Here is a 27,264-nt window from a genome sequence, read left to right as displayed (position 1 = left end):
CAAATGACTATCATACCTTGGTAAGGATGCACCATCCCCTCTATCATCTGGACTGTATCATCTGGCTGTAACTGCAGCGACACATCTCCAATTGCATCCACTAGTTCAGTGAAGAAATCTGCGATCTCGCAAGAGTCCTGTAGGAACACATAGCGGTCCTGCCGATTGGTGAAGTACGAGTCACTCAAGTTTGCACTGGCGGAGGAGAGGAGGGTAAGAATGCCAGGATAAAGAGTACAACCACATGATCCTCATCACGTATCTCATTGCACAGGCCTAGATACAGCTGCAGAATTACAATACAAAATGCCCTGATTTCACTTTTTAAAGAACATTCCCCAACAAGAGTGATATTTATTTTTTGTATTATCCTAGCACTTAGGAGCCCTATTCATGGACCTGGACACCATTGTGCTAGGCGCTGTACAAACACAGAACAAGATGACCATCCCAAACAGCTTACAATGCAGCTCCCTAACTCTGTGCAGCTAATGTGGAAGAGATCCACAAAAGCAAGAAATTTCCCTCTGAATCCTGTGACAGTTGCAACACCACAGTGCTCACTAAGGTGTAAGCAGGTTCCAAATGAAAACAATGCTGTCAGCATGTGTCTCAAGACCAGTAATGTGCATTCTCAGATCTAACAGTGCTGCTTCTTTACCACACCCCTGACTGGATCTCTCTGTAACCCTTGTCAGGACAACAGGCATACCCCCTCTCCCAAATGGGGCACAGAATACTTATAAGGCTGGACAGAGGCAGAACTCACCCACTCAGGATCACATTATCATCAAAGAGGTAAACCTTGATGTGCTGCAGCCCGATAGTTTCGTTGAAACGCTCAGGGATTAAGCATTTGAGAAGCCCACGCAGATTTGGAGTGTGGAAGAGGGATACACGGACTTGCTCTGGAAACCTTCTCAGCAGTGGAAGTAACATGGTTCGAGAGTTCTTCCTGCCTGAGACAGACAGGAATAGTTATACATGGAGCCACTTTTCTACCACACCACCAGATCTGCCAGCCAGGACCCCAACAAGAGGGCAAAACAGATCCCCCTCCCCAAAGCTGGAAGCTGCCCTCCCTAGGATCTGATCTCTATTTGCTTGACATTTTGAGAGGGTTTCTTGTTTTAAGAGAAGATTTATTTGCATTTTATATTAATGTTATCATGATGTAACCAGCATTCCAAGGCCACTGGTGAGTGGGCTTTATAAACTATCTAGCATGATGGTCATATTCATGCTTCTTCACCTGGCTGCATGTAACACTAACTGAACTGGAGTGAGGATTTACACCACCACCACCACTTCTGCCAACTCCAACCCTCCTTTACAAGGTGAAGAAGCAGAAAAGAGGGCTGGGGGTGGAGCAAATGCCACTGACACAGGAACTGGAGTTGGTGGGGTTACTTGGGTGTAACTGAGGGCAGGATTTGGCTCAGCTATTTTAACATTCCCATCATCTATTTTCTGAAGTAATACTACCGTGTTGGAAAGTTATTTGAGAATACAAAGCTACTGTATTTTGATGACTTGTGGCTCATAGTAAAACAGAGCTGGTTTTAGAAGAGAGCAGATTTTAAACCTTTGGGTCAAATAAGCTTTTTTTTTTTGAACGAGGACATCCAAGCTCATCTGACCAATCTAGTTTGCTTGCTGTAAACGAGCCTTGGAAGTGGGCAGGAGGAGGGACACCCCATAATACCTACCTCGAGATCCCCTTGTGAAATCTAGGAGAATGGAAACTCTGAAGTCAGAGGGCCCACTTGCCTGCAGTGACCTCTCCAGGGTTTCTTCTATGCAATCCACCTGAGGGGAAACAGTCACACTGCACATTACCCAGAGTAAGTGAACCTACACTCTGAATTGTACAACCCAGGGACCAGTTGCTGGGAAAGCCTGCATGTCTCTCTATGAATCTTTTCCAGTGATCAATCTTTCTAATTTAGACCTAACCTCTTTGGGACAGTGACCCTGTCTCTTTTTTTAAAAATATATAAAGCACTAACATCATCTAGGGCATCAAAAATAACAAGGGCATAGATTTTGTCTGCACACAAAGCCACAATTCAAGCCTCTGAACTCTAGTTACTCACAGCAGAGAGTCACCCAACCTCACTCCTAGATCAGAGACTTCCACTGCCATCCAAAGGGGAGGGACAGTTCCTATGAGCTGCAGAGCCTATCCTGCTTCTATTATGAGCAGATTAAAGTCCTGTGTACAAGTCTTAAATCAGTTACAGAGGAAGCCAAACAAATCAACATCCAAGATAATCTGCCCACCTGTTGGACTTGTCCTCATGGTGGAATTTGTATTTCAAGCTACAGAATAAATTTCAGGGCTTGAGATTTCTGCTCAGAGCTCTTTGTAGAGAAAAGCTTTGTTTCCAGTGGGGAAAGACAGGGAGTAGAGAAGGTAAAGCAACATGAGGGAAAACAAAGACCTCCCCCTCGCTATGACAGGCTGACAAGAAGTTGTACGCACACAGATCACACTCACTGCACCTGCATGCAGTACACAGGGGACACACAATACAGACTACCACATTAGCATCACTAAAACTACTTCCACTCTTTTGAAAGCAAGTGCTAGTGTGTGGGTACCAGCAACCCCACAGTAGGAGAAAATATGCAGAAACTGTGCCAATAACTTTTAACTCCATTACCAATCCAGATTCATGGCATGTGTGACAGTTCCTTAGATCAGTAATAAGTTTACACCACACATTCCCTGAGCCTATCCTTCAAGTGCCCTTTCTGCATGCCAAGCCCCATGTGCAGTCTGGAGCCATGTTGAAAGGCTCCCAAGCAAGGGGATGGAAGCATAGTTTAAGTCTGAGTCCAAGTGCTCAGATGGACCCCCCACTCCAGCTAGAGCAAAGGTGAATGCACGGGGCACTTATCCAAGTAGGTATTTTTTCAAGCATCCATCCACACTTACCAGCTCCTGTTCTAGGAGTCCTGTTCCGAGGTACAGCGAAGCCACCACTACTCGCTGCTTGGCTGCCTTTATCTGTTCCTGAGGACAGTGGAAGAGGAAAACAAGTGCACATTCACGTGCTGAGCTGTGATTTCATAAACACTCTTGGTTCTGCAGAGAACACCAAATCCCTTTCATAGCCCTGGCAGCTACAGAATTAAGCCACAGACAAGCAGCAGAGCTCCCTGATGGGACAAATTTAACTTCAGCCACTTAAGAGAGGTTTGTCTTTCCCTCCTTCAGTGTTACCCAAGTATTTATTTTTATTCTGCACCCCTTCCCCCAATGCCCTGCCCTGCCCCACCCCACCTCTGCGTCTTCCTGCTCCGCCTCTTCCCGCCCAGCTCTGCCCTTCCCACAAGCACGCTGTGCCCACATTCCTTCCCCCCCCAGCGCCTCCTGATGCCACAAAACAGTTGATCTGCAGCAAGCACTGGGAGGGGGAGATGCTGATCCGTGGGGTCGCAGGTGGGCGGGAGGCGCTGTGGGGAAGGAGAGGCGTTGATAGGGGGGCTGCTGGTGGATGCTAAGCACCCACCATTTTTTTCCCGTGGGTGCTCCAGCCTCAGAGCACCCACAGAGTCAGCACCTATGCCTCTGGGTGCTTTCACCTTCCCGACTTGTCCCACACAGAGGTTAAATGTGGCATTTGCCAGTAGCATCTCTCCTCCAGCACTGACTTTACAAAGGAAGGCCTGTCTGTGGAAGCTCCTGGAGGTCCTACTGATTCATTCACTGGTACCCCTGGTCTGGCCAATCCTGTTCTCCAATAACTTACAAGTCATAAGGCAATCCTAACACTGTCATTTTAAGAACTCCTCATCCCTACATTTGAGCATTTCTGAAATGTTGGGTTGCTAATTTTAACTTGACAAGATCCAAATAATCAAACTGAACAAGGAAATTCTCCTTCCAGCCCTGTTGCATGTCTGAGGAGAGATACGGTATGGAACCTGCATACCAATCACATTAAAGCTGCCACCACCTCCCCACATGCATGCTGGAAGCACACAACTCGCCTTCATGAGTTCATAGAATTCAGTTGGGGATGAGAGCACCCGGATGCGAGAGCTGGAGACCGCAAACTCTGGAACCAGGTTCCTGATCCACTGGAACCTGTGCGCACCCTCGGGACAAACGTAGAAAGATGGGGCTGTGACCTGAGGAACCACAGGGGTGAGCAATGGGGCCAGCAGCAGCCATGATGATCTGGCAAAGGAAAAACAGATTGCAATTCCATCATGCAGAATTCCTCAGTTTCCTACAAACACCATCCAGGTTCATGAGCAAAGGGTGCATCAGGCGAGGTATTTCCAGTAGAGACAGGGAAGTGTTCATGCTGTTACACAAGGCACTGGTGAGACCTCATCTGGAATACTATGTGCAGTTCTGGTCCCACATGTTTAAAAAAGATTCATTCAAACTACAACAGGTGCAGAGAAGGGCTACTAGAGTGATCTGAGGAATGGAAAACCTACCTTAGGAGAGGAGACTCAGAGCGTGGCTTGTTTAGCCTAATCAAACAAAGGCTATAGGGAGATCTGATTGCTCTCTATAAATACATCAGAAGGATAAATACCAGAGAGGGAGAGAAGTTAAGTTAAATGCCAATGGGGACACAAGAACAAATGGATAGAAACTGGTCATCAACAAGTTCAGGCTTGAAATTAGATGAAGGTTTCTAACCATCAGAGGAGTGAGCTCTGGAAAACCCTTCCAACGGGAGCTGTGGGGGCAATAAACCTAACTGGTTTCAAGCTTGATAAATATATGGAGGGGACGGTATGATAAGGCTGCCTACAATAACATGTAGCCAATCTGTGACTGCTAGCAGAAAATATCTCCAAAGGTTGGTGATGGGACACTAGATGGGGAGGACTCAGAGTTACTACAGAGAATTCTTTCTCAGGGGTATGGCTGGTTGGTCTTGCCCACATGCTCAGGGTTTAACTGATCGCCATATTTGGAGTCGGGAAGGAATTTCCTCTCAGGTCAGACTGGTAGACACCCTCAAGGGTTTTCACCTTCCATTGTAGCAGGGGGTATGGGTCATTTGCTGGTTTAAACTAGTGTAAATGGTGGATTCTCTGTAACTTGAAGTCTTTAAATCATGATTTGAGACTTCAGTAACTCAGCCAGAGGTTAGTGGTCTGTTACAGAAGGGGTGGGTAAGTTTCTGTGGCCTGCAATATGCAGGATGTCAGCCTAGATGATCATGATGGTCCATTCTGGCCTTAAAGTCTACAAGTCTATGCAAGTGGGCCTGCAGCATTACACATCTCACTGATGTTAAGACTGCCTTTCACCTCTGTCTGTCACACCAGGATCACCAGAGCTACATGTGGAAGCAGAAAACTAGGAGCAAAAGATAGAGGAAGGCAGACCTGAACATCAGCGACTCCCCTGGATTCCACAAAGGGAGAGGCAGCAGAGCAAACATGCAAAAAGAAGAAGACAGACAATGAATGGCACTGAGAGCAGAAAGAGACGCTAGAGCAGAGGTAGGCAAACTACAGCCTGCGGGACCGTTCTGCCCGGCCTTTGAGCTCCCAGCCGGGGAGGCTAGGCCCTGGCCCCTCCCCTGCTGTCCCCCCTCCCCTGCAGCCTCAGCTTGCCATGCCACCAGCGCTCTGGGCAGCGGGGCTGTGAGCTTCTGCCAGTCAGCATGGCAGCACAGCTGGCTCTGGCTGGGCAGCGCAGCCACCAGTCCTGGTACTCTGAGCAGCATGGTAAGGGGGCGGGAAGCAGGGGGGTTGGATAAGGGGGAGGAGGTTCTGGGGGGCAGTCAGGGGACAGGGAGTGGTTGGATAGGCGTGGGAGTACCGGGGGCCTGTCAGGGGGCGGAGATGTGGACAGGGGTCAGGGCAGTCAGGAGATAGGGGGCAAGGGGGTTGGATGGGGGTGGGGTCCCGGGGGTGGCAGTCAGTGGACAAGGAACGGGAGGGGGGTTGGATGGGTCAGAGGTTCTGAGGGGGGCAGTCGGGGGGGGGGAGTGGGAGAGGGCGGAGGCCAGGCTGTTTGGGGAGGCACAGCCTTCCCTACCTGGCCCTCCATACAGTTTCGGAATCTTGATGTGGCCCTCAGGCCAAAAAAAGTTTGTCCACCCCTGCGCTAGAGTAACAAATGGAGGGCGCTAACTCCTAGGATGCCCCATTCTAACTCAGCTTTCCAAAGGCTCTCTTTATGCTCTCTGCCAACCCTGGGACAAATCATTCCTCAACACTGCCTTTACTACACAAACATCAGCTTTATTGTGACCAAACATTGTTTCCCATTCTGTTATAGCCACTCTGATTTGTGTTTCCCCCAAGCACACACTTCTTATAATCCAATCCAAGAGCTTTATAACAGCTTTCACAACTGTGTGTGACCTTTAAGACACATTTTTAATAAACCAAGTACTTCAGGACTGATCCAGAACAAAATGTAGAACACATAAAGCACCCAACACCAGTCCTAGCAGAGTCACTGAATGCAGAATGCTGCAAGCAACAACCACCACAATCCAGGAACTCCCCTCACTGAAAAACCCAGAGAAAGCTGCCAGGTGCTGAAGTATGCCTCAGATAAAATAGAGGAGCTGAAAACTGAATGGGAAGAAACTGCAGCTAACACACAGTGCCACGCAGAACATAAGGGATTGGAAGGAGGAAGTCAAGGTTTCACTCACTGAAGCTGCAAAGTGTAACTGGAAAATGAGTTGCAGGAAACATTTTTACCAAAATAAAAAGTCTCAAAGAACATTTCAAACTTCCTTCTCTTGAGAGCCATTTGGGAGAAGGCCCATTGCTCAGAGCTGCAGGTTTGTTTTTGTTTTTGGGGTGCGAGGAGATAGATAACTGGCATGGGGGGTTAGTGAACTATCCTTTCCCCTTTTGAGACCTAGAGTGAAATTCTGAATGGGCCACAGGCAGGTCACTCACTGACCCTTCATGGAAGTTTGTCCATATCACAAAGCCATCACACAATTCAGCACAATGAGCAGTGGAATCCAAGGAGAGATCCAGGAATGGAAAAACAAGTCACTGAACTTCATCTACAGAGCTGGGAAATGACTGCTCAAACCAAAACTATTAGTCCAAGTTACAGGAATAGGACATTTACACACAAAGAACTGTGCCTGCTTCTCATATCTCTGAGGAATGGTTGGTCCCTCAGGGCCAACAGACAACCCTGTAATTTTGATCTGCCCTGACACACGCTGTAATCTCATACAAAGAAAATCCACTTGAGTATTACCAGAATTTTATGAGGAACTCTTCATTTTTACCACCATCCAAAGCCAAAATGACCACAGGTTCCAGGAAGATAAGATGATTTCACTTATTTACTTCATGATAAAACACTGAATCTTCACAAGATTTGCAAAAGCCCTTGCATAAAAGCCAGACAGTTTGCAGCTGCATTTCCCAGAAAATCCAACAGTTTGTCACTGCCTATTCATTGCAAGGGAGTCAGCCTGTACAATAAGTCCTAGCAGATCATGTGGACTGAACTTTGAACTGCAGTAATTTGATCTTGAAGAGGAATGGAAACCTTTCCTAAAGGAAAGGCATTTTAAAGCACTTCCCTAGCCATTTCCAAAAGCAGCTACCTACGTGAAATGCATTTTTAAGGGTAGTTTTTTTTGGTTTTTTTTTAAGTTATCCACCTGCATCCTACAGGAGCTGAGCAGCACCATGCAAGCACACAGGAGGTCTTTGCTTACTATGTCTTGCAGAGTGACCTACACGGATATAAGCTGAGCAGAGAGACATTGTGATGGCAACAGACTTATCACTAAAAACAATTAGGAGTCCTTGTGGCACCTTAGAGACTAACAAATTTATTTGGGCATAAGCTTTCGAGGGCTAAAACCCACTTCATCAGATACATGGAGTGGAAAATACAGTAGCAGGTATATACACACAGTACATGAAAAGAAGAGAGATGCCTTTACCAAGTGGGGGGTCAGCGTTAACGAGACAATTCAATTAAAGTGGAAGTAGGCTATTCTCAACAGTAGAATACCAAGGAAGGAAAAAGAAAAGGAGTACTTGTGGCACCTTAGAGACTAACAAATTTATTAGAGCATAAGCTTTCGTGAGCTACAGCTCACTGAAAATGCATCCGATGAAGTGAGCTGTAGCTCACGAAAGCTTATGCTCTAATAAATTTGTTAGTCTCTAAGGTGCCACAAGTACTCCTTTTCTTTTTGCGAATACAGACTAACACGGCTGCTACTCTGAAACCAAGGAAGGAAAAATCACTTTTGTAGTGGTAATGAGGGTGGCCCATTTCAAACAGTTGACAAGAAGGTGTGAGTAACAGTAGGGAGAAATAGTATGGGAAAATTAGTTTTTGTAATGACCCACCCACTCCCAGTCTTTATTCAGGCCTAATTTGATGGTGTCCAGTTTGCAAAAACTGATTTCCCCCTACAATTATTCCATATGAGGTGGTGATAGCAAATTTTACATGCAACATGACAGCAACTAGTGAATCATACACCCGAGGATCAACATTTTCCTCACTAGACTGCTGGCCAAGCCTGACACAAACTGCATTTCCCAAATGACATGACAACGGCCTAGAATCAGGTTTCAAAAGGAAATTTTTCAATAGCATTTTTGAGACTTCAAGGAAGTTGTTTCACTGCAGAAAGTCTGAAGATAGAAATGAAACTACGCTCCTCCATAAAAAAACCAGGAGTATGGCTTAATAAATACTCTTCTGGAAACCACTGTCACTGAGGGAAAGATTCGCAAAAAGAAAAGGAGTACTTGTGACACCTTAGAGACTAACAAATTTATTAGAGCATAAGCTTTCGTGAGCTACAGCTCACTTCATCGGATGCATTTGGTGGAAAAAACAGAGGAGAGATTTATATACACACACACAGAGAACATGAAACAATGGGTTTATCATACACACCTACAAGATCTCTATCATGCATTCCTACAACTACAATACCCACCTGCTGAAGTGAAGAAACAGATTGACAGAGCCAGAAGAGTACCCAGAAGTCACCTACTACAGGACAGGCCCAACAAAGAAAACAACAGAACGCCACTAGCCATCACCTTCAGCCCCCAACTAAAACCTCTCCAACGCATCATCAAGGATCTACAACCTATCCTGAAGGACGAGCCATCGCTCTCTCAGATCTTGGGAGATAGACCAGTCCTTGCTTACAGACAGCCCCCCAATCTGAAGCAAATACTCACCAGCAAGCACACACCACACAAGAGAACCACTAACCCAGGAACCTATCCTTGCAACAAAGCCCGTTGCCAACTCTGTCCACATATCTATTCAGGGGATACCATCATAGGGCCTAATCACATCAGCCACACTATCAGAGGCTCGTTCACCTGCGCATCTACCATGTGATATATGCCATCATGTGCCAGCAATGCCCCTCTGCCATGTACATTGGCCAACTGGACAGTCTCTACGTAAAAGAATGAATGGACACAAATCAGACGTCAAGAATTATAACATTCAAAAACCAGTTGGAGAACACTTCAATCTCTCTGGTCACTCGATCACAGATCTTAGAGTGGCTATACTTCAACAAAAAAGCTTCAAAAACAGACTCCAACGAGAGACTGCTGAATTGGAATTAATTTGCAAACTGGATACAATTAACTTAGGCTTGAATAGAGACTGGGAATGGATGAGTCATTACACAAAGTAAAACTATTTCCCCATGGTATTTCTCCCTCCCACCCCACCCCCCACTGTTCCTCTGATATTCTTGTTAACTGCTGGAATTAGCCTACCTGCTTGTCACCATGAAAGGTTTTCCTCCTTTCCCCCCCTGCTGTTGGTGATGGCTTATCTTAAGCGATCACTCTCCTTACAGTGTGTATGATAAACCCATTGTTTCATGTTCTCTGTGTGTGTGTATATAAATCTCTCCTCTGTTTTTTCCACCAAATGCATCCGATGAAGTGAGCTGTAGCTCACGAAAGCTTATGCTCTAATAAATTTGTTAGTCTCTAAGGTGCCACCGGTACTCCTTTTCTCATTACACAAAGTAAAACTATTTCCCCATGGTATTTCTCCTCCCCACCCCACCCCCCACTGTTCCTCTGATATTCTTGTTAACTGCTGGAATTAGCCTACCTGCTTGTCACCATGGAAGGTTTTCCTCCTTTCCCCCCCCTGCTGTGGGTGATGGCTTATCTTAAGTGATCACTCTCCTTACAGTGTGTATGATAAACCCATTGTTTGTACTTTATGCCAGGTTCTCTGTGTGTGTTGATAAGCATTGATTACCCTTTGTAATCTTCTTTGATGCCTCTAAGATTTAAAAATAAAATGTGTAAGTGCATCACTTGATCTCTGTAAGACAGATTTGGTGTTTATAATGTATTTGATGTGGAGACTGCAGGATTTTATAAGTGGGGCTACAAAACCCTTCAAAGTGAATACAAGTTTGGCACTAGTCAACTGTAACTAGCAACAGAGTTTGGAAGTAGATACCTCTACCCACAGACCACTAAAAATACTCAAGAAACTACCTGCAAATCATCCCCAAAACATTCTGCACATACAGCCATCAGAACCCTAAGTTAAGAGAAACCACTAGAACCCACATTTTCAACAAACCGACAGTGTCCAAGAACAGATGGAAAAAGCTTTTAAGTCAGTCCCCGACTAATTAATCTGAAAAAGAAACCAGAACTCGGAGAGGTCAATCTGAATCTTTTCTGGACAAAAATCCATTCCCTATTTATAGTCTGGAGTTTTTCTGGACATTCTATTTTTAAGAATTGTGGTTTTGTCATGCAGTCTTGTACATTCTAGAGGGAACTCAGAAGCTACGATTCACTGTAAAACCTCAGCTGCAGTACAGGAAATGAACTGAAACTGTAGAATCCAGCTCAGTCCTTTCACCCACACAGAAGTCACCACACAGTGGGATCTGCAAATTGCTCTTCCCTTGAAATTCAGCACTTCGGTATACACTGTTTCTTTTTGCAGAGCTTTACGGGTCAATGGCTGAGTCTAAAAATTGATTTTGTAGTTAAAACACTGACACAGCCAACAAGCAGAGAAGCTTGAGAGCAACTTCTTTGAACTGCCAAGACAAAGCAGCAGTGTGATGCTAAACATATGGCCTGTTCTTTTCTTCCCAGACTCTTGCTTTCTCTGTTTTTAAGTCCATTGAGGAGAAAAGCAAGCCACACTCTCACTGGAGTCTATGAGGTCACTTCAGCACTCACAGGTCAGGCTGCTGCTCACCTCCCACCCACTAGAAAAGCATCAGTAAAAGAAGATGCCAGGAGACAAGAGAGGGTAAAGCAGCACACAGGTTGTAAAATGAAAAATGTCATGTGTGCATTGGCTCACACTGTAAAAGTTGTACTATTAGAAAACAAAACACCACCATGAGATACTTGTGACAATTTTGTTAAATGAAATGAAAGTTTCAATGATTCACAGGATAAGAAGATACCCCGCCCCAAACATAACTTACTATATTAAAAATACCAGGAATTAAGTAGACTAAATACAAGAAAGAGCTCTGCACCCTTTTGCCCAGGAGACAACATGGACAGCTAATACTGGAGCTGCTTTGCGAACCAGATTTAATGCATTAAACCACGTTTTCAGCAATTGATTCTTCATGGAAATTAGCAACAGAAATTGTGGCTTGGTTGCCACTTAATAAATCTTGAAGTAAGTTTTAAGTATCAAGAGATGGCGAACAATGAGTTCCTTATTCAAAAGCTGCCCCCACCTCTCGGCTGAGGGGCCAAGAGGTGGGGGCAGCTTTTGAATAAGGAACTCATTGTTTGCCATCTCTTGATAATAAATCTTTAGTAAGTTTTACTGTACCAAAGTGAATTGGTGAGAACAGAACAGTCAGAACATCTGCAGAGACAAGGTCAAGTAGTTATGAGAATGTAACAAACTTCCTGTAATACTAGCAGCAAATGATCTTTCCCAAATAATGCAAGACTCACAACTATCCAAGGTAATTTAAATTTAAAGACTTTAAAATTACTGTACACTGCAAAAAGGCATCATCATTCAGCATCTTCTAAAAAGAGCTCCAATGTATTTAGCAGCAGTTACTACTCGTGTTGGCACTCAGCCTCCACCTGAATGGTGTAGGTATCTAACAGAAATACAGTGGTGGAAAAAAAGAAGCACTTGTGGCACCTTAGAGACTAACAAATTTATTTGAGCATAAGCTTTCGTGAGCTACAGCTCACTTCATCTCAAATAAATTTGTTAGTCTCTAAGGTGCCACAAGTACTCCTTTTCTTTTTGCGAATACAGACTAACACGGCTGCTACTCTGAAAACTGGTGGAAAAGTAACCAACTCGCCAGTTACTACAAAATATGACATGCACGTTAAAAAAAGCAACAGTCTTCAGCAAGGTTCATTCTATCTGATGCCTCCATTTAGTGGATGAATGAAGGAAATGTAGCCTTCTGTCATGTACCTCCCAAGGATGCCCAAACATCTTGTGTAAGTGGCCAGCTGGCAAGTGTTACTGTTTAAACATTTTATAACTACACACCTACTGTACAAGTGCCAACATTTTTAGTGAGGAGCTTTTCTGTCCCTGATATGCTAACTGCAGAGCATTATCAGCAGGAGATTTCTGCTAACGTCAAAGTTCATCTGAACTTGAGAATAGCACAATATATGGTATTCTACAAGAATTTATGGCTGCAGAGCTTGGAACATCAGTATGCAATCTGCCCAGAGTAAAGGGCAGCATGTGACCATCTTATGCTCCAACACAAGAGAGCAAAGGGGTAGAGGATGAACCACAACATGGCTCTAATTCAGCAATCGCTTTTTTATACTTAATTTAGATGCAAAAATGTTAAAGATACAGACACAAAATGCTGTACCCAACTTCAGGGCTAATGAAGAAATTAAAGAAAACTGGAAGCCTCCCTTATAATTTGAGGATATAAGGAAAGCTGATTTTTCTTAATATGAATCAGATTTGGAGACTGTGCATAGAATTATCCCAGATGAAAAATCTCAGAAAGCAGGGTAATAAGACATACATGGTGCCAGAAAAAAGGTAATTGCTTAATGGCTTTGTTTCAAAATTGTGACATATACAGTCAGGCAGTTGGCCTGTGCTCTGTGAATGCTGAAGTTACAATTCCTCTCAGTAATAATTTATATCCTGAGACTTTGCATTCCTATTAGGGGGCGGGGAGGGCTGTGGTTCAATAACAGAAGGCTCCTCTGAAAACAACAAGATCTCAAGAGACTGTGACAATGCAGAATCTAGCAGATTTGTTTTTGGATTGGCTGGAAGTGGTACAATATTGTAACTTCTTTTAAAACTAAATATTTGCTCAAGAATCCAAACAAGATTCCAACCGAAATCAGGCATAAGCTTTCCTAAATACAATTTCCTTTTCTTGATCTCTCCAGAGTAAATCACCTTCCACAAGATTAGATCAGTAGTTCTCAAACTGGGCTTCCTGGTGGTCTGATGAAGGAAAAAGAAAAGGAGTACTTGTGGCACCTTAGAAACTAACAAATTTATTTGAGCATAAGCTTTTGTGAGCTACAGCTCACTTCATTTAATAACTGGGGGAAAGGGCTGTTGCGAATGGAAGGCAAGTTTTACCAAGGAATCCCCAGAATGAAGAAGAGTGGAGATGCCATGGAGTAGGCCAAACCTTGGAGTCCAAAGAGATCACTAAATTATTCTGCCCTACTCTAGAGGGACTTTTGCTAGCTATGCGTAGATTTGGCATTTGAGATGATACTAAGTTTAGAAGCTCCAGATATGGAGGAGATCAGGAATACACATGCCAGATAAAACGAACACTGATCTGTTGAACAAAACCACCAGATCCTTTTAGAGTTTCAAAGAGAAGTCATTCTTTTCTGATCACCCATTAGTTTGCATAATCACTGGTGCTACAAATTCCTGTTTTTCTTTTTTTAAGTTGAATTTTCATTTATTAGGCAGACAATACAAAGAGATTCACTTAGATTTCTCAAAAAGAAAAGGAGTACTTGTGGCACCTTAGAGACTAACAAATTTATTAGAGCATTATTGAAGTGAGCTGTAGCTCACGAAAGTTTATGCTCTAATAAATTTGTTAGTCTCTAAGGTGCCACAAGTACTCCTTTTCTTTTTGCGAATACAGACTAACACGGCTGCTACTCTGAAACTTAGATTTCTGACTCCGTGCTTGTGCCTTCAACACTTTTACAACAATCTTCTGCTCCTCAATAAGGAAAGCTTGTTTGATTCTGTCACAGACGCATTTAGCACACATGGAACCGCCATAGGCTCTGCTAACTTGCTTTTTTGTTTTTGACAACCTCATAAGGACTTTAGGGTGCACAGCACAAACACCGCAAAGTCTTCCTGGAAGCACACCACATGCAGACTTTAGTGCCTTGCCAACTTTCTTAGTGTAAAGGTAAACAATCCTGTTACCTGGTGTCCGGGACAGCCTGGTCTTGTTGGAGGCTGTGTTGTAGGACAACCTATGACGGTATGTCAGATGCTGAACCATTTTTTATATCTGGTCTCGCCGGGACCGGAAGAGGGACAGCAAGCATCAGCAGTGTCACAACAAAGAATGGTCTCCTCAGGTTTCTGGACTACTCTGCACTCCAGAGGATCAGCTAAGGCTTCAAATACACTCAGTGTCTGCATTTCTTTCTATTCAGATGCTTATAAGTAAGGCTATGATTTTGACACAAAAATGTTTAGTAAATTTCCCAGCAGAGTTGTGAGGAAAAAAAAGTCAAGCCACAGAAAAGGCAGTGTTGGAGAGTGAGGCCACTGCCCAGAAGCAGCTCCTGTCCCACAGGGCTGGGCCCAGCTCTCTGCTCTGGGTGTTGCAACCTGCCACATGGGGTCACAGAGCCACTCAGGTGTGGCTTGTCTTCCCCTCCAGAAACGGAGACAGAAGGGTGGGCAAGGCAACACTGCGACCCCGAGCGGCAGGCAGCAATGCTGCTCAGTTTGGGGGCCAAATCAAATGGGCTTTCACAGCCAGTTCCAAGTTTTCACAGACTTCATGCATATTCGCGCTCCCCGCGATAAAATCGCAGCCTTATTAAAACGTGCCATCCCCGTGGTCCCTGGGCGCCTCAGACACGGCCTGGCGGCCGGGGGTGGCACGTTCCCTGCCCCCGCATTGCCCACCCAACGCGCCCACGTGCTGCCTGCTGCGTCCGGCCGCCCCGCCCCAGGAGCTGGCGGGCGGCGCCCAGCGTCGGGCACTCGGCTGAGCCCCGCGGCGATGCGCGGGCAGGGAACGGGCCACCCTTACCTCCGGGAGCGCCGGTCCCGGCCGAGGGACAGGCGGTCCGAGAGGCGCCCGAGCAGCGCGGCTAGGCCCAGCCTCCCGTGAGGAAGCAGGCCCAAGAGCCGCCGCCACAACACGGCACCGCCGGCCGCCGCCATGGAGACTGCGCTACTTCCGCTTCCGGCCGCCGCCATGGAAACCGCGCTACTTCCGCTTCCGGCCGCCGCGGGACAAACGAGCCGCCGACTTCAAAAGCGAAAACTTTATTCGAGGCGCGAGGCACGGACACAGCCCCTCTAGCGCAGCCAGGCCCGGCTCGGACGCCTGGGTTCCATCCCCGTTCGGTGGCGGGGGCCTGCAGTCGCAGTGGGGCCCAGGGGCCGCCCGCCGCAGCGTCAGCCGGTGGCGTCAGGGCGCGGCTGGTTTGAGACGGAGGGGCCCGGGCCACCCCCGCCTCTGGGCCAGGAGAGCGGTCACGGGGGGCGAGGCCTGGGCAGGCAGCCGAGCCCACCCGCCCCTTCGACAGGCCCGTGGCTCGGCGTTGCGGGGCGGCGTGACCGCAGCGGCCCTGTGCGGCGCCGGAGTCCTGCTGGGGGTCTCTGTGCTCTTGTTCCAAGCCCTCGGTGGGACCGGTGCTGGCTGCCCGCAGAAAAGTCCATGATCCCGCCTGCCTGCTGTGCCATGATGACGCTTGGCCGGCGTGGGGAAGCTTGGGGGTGCGGACGAGAGAACTGCACAGGCAGTGCACCTAAACTATGGAACTCACTGCTGCGGAGAACGATCATGCACCTTCACTGTGCTCAGAACCTCTTGGGACGATAATAGCGCCACACCCTGTTTGGCAACAACATAGCCTTCCTCTGAGGATTCCCGGTGTACCTTGTCTTTCTTTACCCTCTAGATTGCAAGGTCACTAGGATATGGACTGTCTTGCCACACGGTGCTAAGCACATTGAAGGCGCTTTTAATAATAATGCATCGTTCACGGCTATCTAGGTACAGGGACAGTTGGTTTGCATGCCTGGGTAGTGGGTTTACAGCAGGACAACAGTGTCTGTGCTGAAGGGAGGCAGATGTACACAAGAAGTACAGAATTAACCTGACCTTGCAGTTATTACACAGACAAAACTCCTATTGAAATTTGTGGCAGTTTTACCCACATCACAAATGCTGAATTGGGCCCAGAAATATGAAAGGGTTCACATAGAAGATGGAGGCGTGAACATGAATACTGAGCATTACAAGTCAAACAAAACTGTCTTGAAACCCTACTCATCTGTGCTGCATTGTCACTATTGATCTCCAAGGGGCTCAGCATGGATCCTGAGATCTTTGTCCATCTTCCGAGTGCCACAGCCAGAATGCCTGGCCGCTTCAGGGCCATGCCAGCCTCTAAATCTTCCCTTTCAATCTCACCGTTTTCCAAATAAACAAGCAGAATACAATATTGCTTGGGGTAGCATGTCTGAACGTTCTCTGTATTGAAACCACAGAATGAAAATCTCTCCACAGTAACAGGTTTCAGAGTAGCAGCTGTGTTAGTCTGTATTCGCAAAAAGAAAAGGAGTACTTGTGGCACCTTAAAGACTAACAAATCTATTAGAGCATAAGCTTTCGTGAGCTACAGCTCACTTCATCGGTGAGCTGTAGCTCACGCAAGCTTATGCTCTAATAAATTTGTTAGTCTCTAAGGTGCCACAAGTACTCCTTTTCTCCACAGTAAGACACTTTTGTAAGGAACTGCTGGGCTCTTTACAGTGTCCGTGGATACTGACTGATTCAGAAAAAGCAGGAAATCCTGAGTTAGGGCTGCTGCTGCCAAAGTGTCTGTGATTCACCCCCAAGGCAAAACCCACACAAACAACAGCCGGAAAGACACCCTGACCAGCGGCTGTTGGCTTTCAGATTTAGGCCCCGTCTGGCTTATGCCCATGAGTATTTGACCAAAACCAACTTTTAATTTTGTTTTAAATCAAAACATAGTTTTGGCTTTCCTCGTACCCTACCATTGTCTCTGCCATATCTGGCAGCTGGACATTAGAATCAACAGTCAGCTGCTGGAGTCCCATCCTCAAAGCTAGATTTACTGTGTGTGCACATGTCCTGCACATTACTGCTGCCCAAATTTGGACTGGGGTCCTTCTGGGGGGCCATAATCTGCCACTCTCCCACATAAGCCAACAAGGTGTATTTCCCCTCTCCCCTCCCCCCCTTCCCAGTAAGACCACTAGGAACTGTGCTATATTGAAGAGTTATATTACTCTTGGAGCCTTCTGACTCTCCAGAAACCAAAGGGAGTAGCAGATTCACCTGTGCAAGTTCAGAAAAGAGCAAATCCAAAGCAGAGTCTGAGGATCAAAATCGAACCCACTTAAGGATTTAGAGGGGATTTTAGAAAAAACAGACTTATCAACTCAGTAAAAAACTTCTGTGATTCAGCCCCAAAACTTCAGAGACTCTTTCTTTTAAGTGTAGTCTCCTGCCAAGGTCTATGGGAGACACATACTCAGACTTCTCTGCCCCCCGTCCTATATCAGTTCATGACTACCATATTTGAGGTTGCAGTTTGGGACCCAAGTCTAAGATGGCTGCATGTGGATGATGTTCTTTCATATTTCACAGAGTTCCCCTGAAGTGATCAGAACACTAAGGTGCTCAGATACCACTGTGATGAGCATGAACTAAAAACCTTTAGTAGAATACATTTTGCAACAGCTCCTCTAAAGCTGATAAATGTTGTCTTCTGTGATAAGCAGGATAAATGCACTTCCTCCATGCTCTCTGAAACCTGAAATTCTCCATCCCATCAAAGCTTTGTTTTTCCCAAAAAGGCTTTGCCAGGTCACCACTGGAATGCCATTCCCTGGAACAGAAAACATCTTAACATGGAAACAAAGGACTTAAGAAAATCCAAAACTGGGACTCCATGTTCTGCAGATGAGATGGGAACTGTCCTTTGGGCAGAGGTTGTGTGTCACAGTGTTCTCTCTCTCTCTCTCTCAGAAGTGCCTGCTTGCAGGATCTCCACACCAGCATGGTGGAGTATCATGCTGGCTGCTGAATTGTTCTCTTGGATTGTTTCTCTGTGTCTGTTAGGTCAGTTTCTCTATTGCTTGTCCAGAGCCAAGTCCACCATTTAGTCCCCAGAAGAGGCAGCTAGGGAGAGGCTTGGTTCAATTTCTGGCTGATTATGCAGAGGGCAGATGAAAGTAAGTGTTTGTCTCCAGCTATGCAGAGCCAGAGGGAATGTGCTGGGGAGTAAAGCCCCGGTACTTTTTGAAGCTCTACATCTAAAACCAAAAATCTCTGAGTAAAACACACACATTGCCATATGATGAACCCCCACATCACAGAAACATGCCAGGTTGGGACGTGGTCCTCTGGGGCTCAAGCTTGGCTAAGCACTGCTGGTTTAACCCATCTAACCCTTGGGTTAAGACCCTGCCATTGTAAAGTCTGTGATGAGAGTGTGGGAGGGGAGCCATGCCCTCTGCAGTGGCACAAACTCTCATCATTCTTTCAGGGATACCTCAAGATTTCACTATGAGGTGCCTGTTAAAGAAAGTATCTACTAAGTCAAACCCCTGGAGGGGTTGAAGGTTTGAAAGGGTCTTAGTGGAGAGATGCAGAGCTAAGCTGTAGATCAGGTTTCAATTCATCTGCAAATTGGGTGACAGAGGGGCAGACCCATGCCTCGTTTAATTTGATCGCCCCTCACGTCATGCCAGGTAGTCTGCGCCGCCGCCACCTGCCTGGCCTCCCTGGGTTGAGCTCTGGCATAGTTTCAGGCCCTGCTCTGTCCATTCCATCTGACCACCCCTGGCTGGGGAATTCCCCTTCCCCTCTAGCATCAGGTCTGCCAAGGCACATGGCCATGAGGTAGGAGCTTGGTGAAAGGCAGGTCTGAAGGGGCCCTGGGACTGCAACCCCACCTCCTTGTCTGTGAGACAGTGCCTTGTGGAAGGCAAATGCCAGACCCCAATCTGCTTGGGAGGCGGGAAAGGAGAATGTGTTCATTGGGGAAAGAGCACAATCAGCTCTTGTGGGTTTTCTTTTCCTACTTATATTTTAAATTGTCCAGAATCTTGTCATCTGAGATGCTATTGCCCAACAGCCTCTTACTCAGTAGCTCAGCCACACAGGCGGCAACTCCAAGGGGCCCTAGGAAGCTCATTTTCGATAAATGAACATGTCCTCCCCGCAGCCAGGTTTCTGGAACAGAATCCCCTTAGATGGGGCTACTTGTTTGTTTTCCTGTCCCTGCGCTTGTAAACTGCAGGCAGATAAATGAAGCTCTCTTGATATCAAGGGAATCTCAGCAGTTTGTGGCATGGCAGGCAGCCAGGGGCTGCTCTGGAGCCTTCGACACAAGTCATCCTTTGGCAGATAGTGCAGGGAAACACACAATTATCTAATCAGGTTACTTCAGAGGGAATTCCCAGTGTTCAGGACTCCAGAAGCTGTCAGGGTAGAGAAGGATTTACAGCACGAGTGTTATTGGGACTATCCTGAGAAGCCTAGTTTCCTTAAGGTCTGACCTGCATCCCCTGCCCCAAATCCCTGTCCTGGATCTCAACATACACCTGTCAATGTACCTTCACCCCCTGCTATTCCAACCCTTGTTCTCCCTCACACACTCACAGCCCTGCCAGTGCCCCTCAGGCCTGACAAGCAGCATTCCCTGTTTCCAGTCCCAGGCCACACCCAGCAATGCTGATGCCTGTCCTGACATCAGGGTGGGGAGTGCCACTAGCCTGCATTCTGGGGGAGGTGCAGCCCTGACTGGGACACTCTGTGCATGTGTCAGATGCAGTCAGAGGTCACTCTGCAAGGAGCTTTGGGTCTCTGCCCATGCCTTGGTCAGGGTCTTGAAGAAACTAGTCAAAATGCAAACAATTGTATTGGCACAAAGGGGGAAGGGCTCATTGTCTGTGACAGGCAAGAGGCAGCTGGGCTTGGAGACGTTCCCTGACCCCTATATTTATGTAGGACTTTAAAAATTGTGCTTTGAATCTTCAGCCCCCCCCCCCAGGAAGCCTCAGGCCTGATCCCCAGGCCACCTCACCTAAAGGAAGGGGTTTGTTGAGGCAGGGTTCATTTCTTTATCATAAATGACATTTCCTAGCTCCCAGGTTTCTTGGATCTGCTATTTACATTGATAGAAGCAAAGCTGCCTGTCTGGGGGATAGGGTAAATTTGGGTCTAAATCATGGGAGGGGCCACTTGCAGCCTCCTCAGCCATCAGGCTGGCATCTGCATTTGGAGAGGGTGAGAACAGTCCATGAATTCCAAAGAGGAATCCCTGAAGTGGCAGCCAGGGCTGGGGTGTGCTGAGCATGTGGCAGGGGAGCTGGCCATCAGCCATGCACACAGAGAAGGCATGCTCCTATCTCAAAGGGTCTCCCCTACCTCTCAGTAATGATGGGGGAACCCCAGCCCTAAGGCTGATTTCAGGAGATGGCAAAAGGGGCTGTGTACATTGGTCCTCAGTTCCACTCAGCTGCAGAGTCAGACCTAGCTTCAGCCAATGAGACTGGGCTTCTTTTCCCCAGCAGCCCCTTGCCTCATCCTCTCCACTGGAGCGTGGAGCCCAGGACTGCGGGCAGAAGCCTTCACTCTCCTCCTTCCCTTGGATTTCACCACTCCTGCTTTAGGCAGAGTTCCAGGAGTTTGCATTTCAGACCACAGCCTCACTTCCCAGAACTACTCCTTTTGTGTTTATTCCTGACTGGCAGCAGCTCCAGGGCAAATGAAACTATTTAAAACAGAATCCACTGACAAAGTGTGTTTTGTTTGTATGGTCAAAGTTGACAATAGCCAACATTAAAGTTTTAGAACCAGCTGAGAAGCCAGCTATCCTCATCTGCCTGCCTGTAAATCCTCCAAGAGACAAGATGGGGGAAGTCAGGTCTTTTATTGGAACAACTTCAGCTTTCTCTCCCAGCAGGAATTGGTGGTCCAACGAAAGATGTGATCTCACCCACCTTGTCTCTCTAATACCCTGAGACTGACACGGCAACTACATGGTAAATCCTCAAGCAAATGGGGAACACTGGTGGACCTGCCTCCCAGCCCTTTGCCCTCTGACAGCATCTGGCCAGCTTGACCTGCCAGCAAAGTGGATTTGAATTCTTTGAAGGAGTCACTGGCCCCTGTCTCTGGTCTGGTCCCTTCTAACTGGGGGCTGGAGAACCTTTGGACCAGCTTCTGTGCTGGGCCTATGAAGAGGCATAGCCCAGCGAATGAGGGGATCCTGGGCTGCTTCAAGAGTGGCTTCCTACATGTAAAGTGCTCCAGACACATCCCCTCCTACCCTCTGCCACCCCTGTGCTGAGGGCTGGCACACCACTGCCTATGCCAAGACTGCACTGAGGAGGATCCACAGGAGCAGGTCAAGCCAGCTGTATACAGCAGTTGAGCCCAGAATCAAGCCTTTATTTTTGATAGGAATATAAAGCTAACCTTTGCTCTGTCATTCTTCTCCACTGAATGAGGCATTTTAAGTGCTGCTGCACATCCAGTTGTTGAATAATCCAGTAACCTGACCCCTTTTTCAGAGCCCTGGGGCGTTTAATCACATTAGGGGAGAGTTTCACCCTTATTGTTCCCAAATGTTAAATCAGGATTTTTTTCCTTCCCTGCAGCTCTTCTGGGAAGTGTAAATGAGGTCAACGGTGGCCTGGAATGTTGTACGTGAACTAAACTTCAGAGCCATAAAGACATTTGATCCACCAACCTTTCCATAACATGTTCGTAACTCCGTTCCCCTCCCACCAGCAGGGCTGAGGGGATGGCAGTTCTTTCCCAGAGATCGGCTCCCAGATGAACTCCCTGGAATTTTTGATCTCATGCCTACTTCTGCAGCACATTCTGCATCCTAGTGGGGAATACCGGGAATCCTCAGCCGAGGCCAGAGGTCAATGTCCTTTGAGTGGCAGCAGCACAAGGAGCCGTCTATCGGGGAAGAAGCAGGAGGGTTCTCCAAGGCAATTTTCGTTTGTACTTTGGCTTTCCACTACATCCCCACATACACTGTAGTTTAGTGTGTGTGTGTGTGTGTGTGTGTGTGTGTGTGGCGGGGGAGAAGGAGTGTTACTGCACTGGAGGCTAGTGCACAAACAAATACACCTTTTGGGAGCTCACCTCTAAATGCTGGAGCCCCAGCCACATCAACTACCTTTGCCCACCTCCGGTGCCTCTTTCCACACAAGGTACTCAAAGCACTTTGCAAACATTGATGAATTGCAGTTGCAGTTGGAGGAAGGAGCACAGGGACATTAAGCCCCAAGCTACACAGTGCCTGGGAGGCAGAGCTGGGACCAGACCCCTGCCCCTCTGTGTCTGTACCCCAGGGTGATCCTTCCTCTCCCATTTACGCTGCAAAGAGCTCACACCGACCCGCTCTAGGGCTTCTGCCCCTGCTGTCCTCATCCCCTGGGCTCTCCTGTGTCCCTCATCACGGTTCTTACTGCCCCCCTCTCCTCTCGGCCTCCGCTCCCCTGGGCCCTTGACACGCTCTCTCCTGCCCTCTGTCTTGGGCAGCAGCTGCCCCACTGTGGGCAGGGCAGGGCAGGGCAGGGCAGGAAGGGCACTGCCTAGGATGCTGTAAGTTTCCATCACCTGCCCTGGGCAGTGCCCTGCAGCTGGAAGAGCCTCTCCCCCCCCACCCCCAGCAAACTCCCTTGGGACAGAAAAGCTCCCCAGAGGCAGCCGCAGCCTGTGGGTCTCTGCCCCAGGGAAGGGGGCTCAGGGCCCGTCCCCCTCCCACGGGAGCCGCTGGGCGCTCTGGAAAACCCGGCCCTGCCCTTCGGCCGGCGCCCCCGCTGCAGCCCCGGTGCTCGGCGCTGGGCCCGGAGCCGGCTCCCCAGCCCCGCCGGAGCGGCCCAGCGGGCGCGGGACGGGGCCGTGCCGGGGGGCGGCCCGGCGCGGCCGGAGCTCGGCGCTTCTTAGAAGGAAAGCGCGCGCGGGAGCCGCGGGGGGAGCCCCGCGCTGCCCGGAATGGGCCGGCGCTGCCTGGCGCGCTGCCGGGGCGCTCGGCGGGGCGGGGCCCGCGGCGTTACAAGAAGAAGCCGAGTTCCAGGAAGCCGCGGGCGGGGCCTGGCCGCGGCGCTATAAGAGGCGGCCCCGAGCGGCCCCGGCAGCTTTGGAAGGTGCCGAGCCGGGCGCGCACCGCCGAGAGCCCGCCGCCGCCGCCGCCGCCGCCGCCGCCCTGCCCGGAGCGAGACCCGCGCTGCCCCCGCCCTGCCCCAGGTAACGGCCCCGGCCCCGGCCCCGGCCCCTGCCCGCCGCGGGCTGGCAGCCTATTGCCGGGGGGCGCGGCGCGCGGGCAGCCCCTACTGGGGGGGCCGTTTTTCTGAGTCTCTGTCCTTGCCTCCCCCCAGGTGATGGTTTAGCAGCCGCTGCACAAGGCAGCAGCACCCCAGAGCTCGCAAAGCTGGCTCCCTGCGCCATGGTCACCCACAGCAAGTTCCCCGCTGCTGGGATGAGCCACCCGCTGGACACCAGCCTGCGCCTCAAGACTTTCAGCTCCAAGAGCGAGTACCAGCTGGTGGTGAACGCTGTGCGCAAGCTGCAGGAGAGTGGCTTCTACTGGAGCACAGTAACGGGCAGCGATGCCAACCTGCTGCTGAGCGCGGAGCCGGCTGGCACCTTCCTCATCAGAGACAGCTCCGACCAGCGCCACTTCTTCACCCTCAGTGTCAAGACTGAGTCGGGCACCAAGAACCTGCGCATCCAGTGTGAGGGCGACCGCTTCTCTCTGCAGACCGACCCCCGCAGCAGCCAGCCTGTGCCCCGCTTCGACTGCGTCCTCAAGCTGGTGCATCACTACATGCCTCCTTCCCCGTGTCCCCTCCCCGAGCAGCCCGGAGGGGCCTCACACCCTAAGCGTGCCTACTACATCTACTCTGGGGGCGAGAAAATCCCGCTGGTGCTGAGCCGCCCACTCTCCTCCAATGTGTCCAGCCTGCAGCATCTCTGCCGCAAGACGGTCAATGGGCACTTGGACTCCTACGAAAAGATGACTCAACTGCCAGGCCCCATCAAGAAGTTCCTGGACCAGTATGATGCCCCCCTCTAAGGAGTGCGGCAGAAGGAGCAGCATGTGGCACAAGCACAAAAGCAGGGTAGGGGGCACAATGACCTAGTGGAGCATGAACTTTCAGGACAAAAACAGACCCCTGCCCCCTTTGGAAAGGGAGTGGGGGGATGACAGTGACCTTAAGGGTGACCAATGGGCCCTGCCCAGCACAGAGACGTCTACAGTTGTGTATGCATGTTGGGGTCTAACCTAGGGACAGTTTGGAGCCCCCTCTAGGTAATGGCAAGAGGCTGAAGTTACTTGACTAAGGATTAACATACTGAAGCTCCTGTACACAGCCTGTCTCCTCTTCTGCAGCCTAGTGAGAACTGTTTGTTTCTGGGGCGGTCCCACCAGATATGAGGACAACTGCTGGGAAGGAGCCGTGCTGAACAGTTTGCAAACAGCACATGCAAGATGTGTACCTTGCAAACTACTGTTGCTCAGCTGTGGTTCAGATCATCTCCCCCATTTTCTGGCCACAATGATATGACCAAACTGGAGCTGCTCTGATAACAAAGCTGGTCTGAAGATAGTAGAAGGAAAGCACTGGAATCTAGCTAGTGCCTGATAACTCTTCCTCAGTTTTAAGGGGAAAGTGATTTTTTTTACCTCTCACCGCCTCCTTGTGGGTGGAAGCTCCTTTCACACCAAGCCCCAGACTTGGAGGATGCTGCCTTTTTCCCTCACTACCATTATCCAGGGGACTAAGCCTTAAACTCCATCCTCGTCCCATGGACTGGGTTACTGCACATTACAGGCAACACTTACAATGATGGTCCAGGCTATGAATAGTGAATCCCAGTCGGGGAAAGGAAGCTGTCCTGACGGCACATCGGCATCAAAGAGTTCCATGTGAGCACATCGTTGCAATGAGCACCAATGGGACGAGTTGTTGTTAGACCTTTTATTCTGAAGTGCTGATCCATCAGGGCTTCTCCCAGCCCCTGCCCCAGCTTCTCAAATCTCAGCTTCACAGAGGTTTCCAGAAGTTGGGATTCTCTACAGTCTCTGGCTGGATCTGGGGGCTGTGAGTTTGTCTGATCCCCAGCTGAACTGCTCCATAGTGGCAACCGTGGCACTGATCCCTACAGGAATGTAGCAACAACGGAACACCCTGGAACCCGTCACTTTGTAACTGCTGTCGGTGTTGAAGTTGGGAAGGGCAGTTGGGTTTTTCTGGTTTTTAGAGAAAGCACCATTTACAGCCCTGCCTGAATCACTGTCTTTTATAAAGATTCTGCCTTCACCTCCAGCCTTGAAGGCTGAGTTCAACATGCTTGAAAACTCAACGTAAACCGGACTCAGAAGAAACTTTGCACATATTTATATTTATATTCAGAAAGGAAGCATTTCTGTAATTTATAATAAAGAGCACTATTTTTTATTGAAAACCCCAGCTCTGGTTTTGTCTCATGCCCCCCACCTCTGCCTGCCAGACCTCTATGAAACACAGACTGTAGACACAGCCTCTCACATGCAGTCATCACTTTAATGATAATGGGGTCACAAGTGTCAGGTTTCAGCCCATTTTTAATGCCAGGATCTAACAATTATTCATCGCTTATGTTAGCTGGGAGCTGCTAGGAGTGATTCTTGAGAGCAGTGGCATTGGATAGGCCAGCCTGCAGTAGCACTGTGAGGTATTGTAAAAAGTACGTCGGAGCAGCTTAGATGCTGGTTTGTGAACAGGCTGCTGTGGTCGCAGCTACCCCAATCTTGCTGGTGCTAAAGGGCCAAGTGATGTCTGTTGCCAACACTAGAGGTAATTAAACCATCTCCTAGGGAAGTCACTTTCCAGACAAGCGTTAACTGCCCCTGAGACCTATTCTGAGGCATCACTTCATGGGCATGAGCTCCTGGCGCAGGGATAAACCTGACAGCTCACGTAAAGAGAGGCCAGAGGATGGATCACATGCAAAGAATTAACCCTCTGTGATCCTTTCTCTCCCGCCCCCAGGGGCACAGCAGCAAGCTGTGCTCAGGGGGGACAGTCGCGAAGCTGCCCAGGTCTGCCTGTCTGTAGGAGTTGTTCAAGGGCATAAAAACAGCCAGACTGGGTCAGACCAAAGCTTCATCTAGCCCAGTGTCCTGTCCGCCAGTGGCCAGTGCCAGATGTCCCAGAGGGAATGAAGAGAACAGGGACTCCTCAAGTGATCCATCCCCTGTCGCCCATTCCCAGCTCCTGGCAAACTGTGCTTCAGTCCCCTTGCTGTGTGCAAAAGGCAGCTTCCTACAGCTCTGTCTCCTGACAGAAAAACATGGGGGGGCTCCTACCCCTCCCCACCGTGGGACCTGCCAGGCCATGAGCCCCACCATCCTCCTTCACACTTTCCATCCAGTGCGGCATTAAATCCATTCTATTTGATACCCCACTAGGTCAGTTACACCCAAGTCAGAGCTGCGGGAGGTTTGCAGGGTCCCCATGTCAGCGGGCTATGGCTGGAGAGGCTTAGTGGCATGGGCAGGGCATGGCTGCCAGGGAATTCATTCAGCGGCTATCGGGGCACTGGGGCAAGGGACTCCCCAGTGCCCGCTCAGCAGCACTTTGGGAGAAACTGTTTATTTTTTTGGAACCAAGCCAAAATGCAGGGACTGAGAAAGGTGCTTGGGTCCCAGCCACATGCAAGCCTGGCTCGCTGACTTTCTATTTTGGTACCATTCTCTCCAGCCCATTGTTCCAGCCCTGCCAGGAAGAGTGACTTCCCAGCCTGGCCAGGAACCGAGGGAGTTATGCGAAGAATGTCCAGCAGAGCAGAGTGGGTGGCACCCCGCCAGGCCTTGCTGAGGCACATCCCCAACGTCAGCACCATCTGATCCCATACACCACACCCATGCCCCTCCCCGGAGCTGGGTCTCCCAGGCAACAGGGCTGGAATATCTCTGTTTATTCTCAGTCCAGTGCCAGGAAATTAGGCAGCGTGGCCTTCTCCCTCCCTTTCCCTGCTGCCTGCGGGA

At 48.9% G+C, this 27,264-nt stretch overlaps 2 protein-coding genes across 21 annotated transcripts in view; one reads left to right on the top strand and one right to left on the bottom strand.

Moving 5' to 3' along the window:
- PGS1 (phosphatidylglycerophosphate synthase 1) overlaps positions 1 to 15,454 on the bottom strand; it is a 50,431-nt gene extending 34,977 nt beyond the window's left edge. For 17 of the 19 annotated variants that reach the window (XR_005288784.2, XR_005288780.2, XR_005288779.2 and 14 more), the window contains exons 1-6: positions 15,252 to 15,436; positions 4,000 to 4,189; positions 2,942 to 3,019; positions 1,710 to 1,809; positions 770 to 959; positions 17 to 195 (exon numbers count right to left, since the gene is read on the bottom strand). Coding sequence is in view for 11 of the 19 variants with exons in the window: in XM_038371100.2 (XP_038227028.2) it covers positions 17 to 195; positions 770 to 959; positions 1,710 to 1,809; positions 2,942 to 3,019; positions 4,000 to 4,189; positions 15,252 to 15,421 (907 nt within the window). In the remaining 8 variants the exon portion in view is untranslated. Of the gene's footprint in view, positions 1 to 16; positions 196 to 769; positions 960 to 1,709; positions 1,810 to 2,941; positions 3,020 to 3,999; positions 4,190 to 15,251 lie in introns of all 19 variants that reach the window. The other 2 variants (XM_038371103.2, XM_038371101.2) reach the window with 2 other exon arrangements.
- A 7,867-nt stretch (positions 15,455 to 23,321) lies between these two features.
- On the top strand, positions 23,322 to 25,700 carry SOCS3 (suppressor of cytokine signaling 3). Of its 2 annotated transcripts, none has more exons than XM_038371663.2 (2): positions 23,322 to 23,477; positions 23,609 to 25,700. In XM_038371663.2, the coding sequence occupies exon 2, from the start codon at positions 23,677 to 23,679 to the stop codon at positions 24,304 to 24,306; it is 630 nt and encodes a 209-aa protein (XP_038227591.1). In that variant the 5' UTR covers positions 23,322 to 23,477; positions 23,609 to 23,676; the 3' UTR covers positions 24,307 to 25,700. The 2 variants fall into 2 exon arrangements, with proteins under 2 accessions (XP_038227591.1, XP_043352485.1); XM_043496550.1 differs by having other exon boundaries at positions 23,440 to 23,477; positions 23,603 to 25,700.
- Positions 25,701 to 27,264: the final 1,564 nt, after the last annotated feature.

Source organism: Dermochelys coriacea, chromosome 14, assembly GCF_009764565.3.
Source record: "Dermochelys coriacea isolate rDerCor1 chromosome 14, rDerCor1.pri.v4, whole genome shotgun sequence".
In the NCBI taxonomy this organism is placed as follows: Eukaryota; Metazoa; Chordata; order Testudines; family Dermochelyidae; genus Dermochelys; species Dermochelys coriacea.
Note: the sequence above shows the minus strand (reverse complement) of the source record. Positions and strands in the feature narration are given on the sequence as shown.

Bases quoted from the DNA above. Each gene is read 5' to 3' on its own strand.
- SOCS3 (XM_038371663.2), top strand. From the start codon at position 23,677: ATGGTCACCCACAGCAAGTTCCCCGCTGCTGGGATGAGCCACCCGCTG.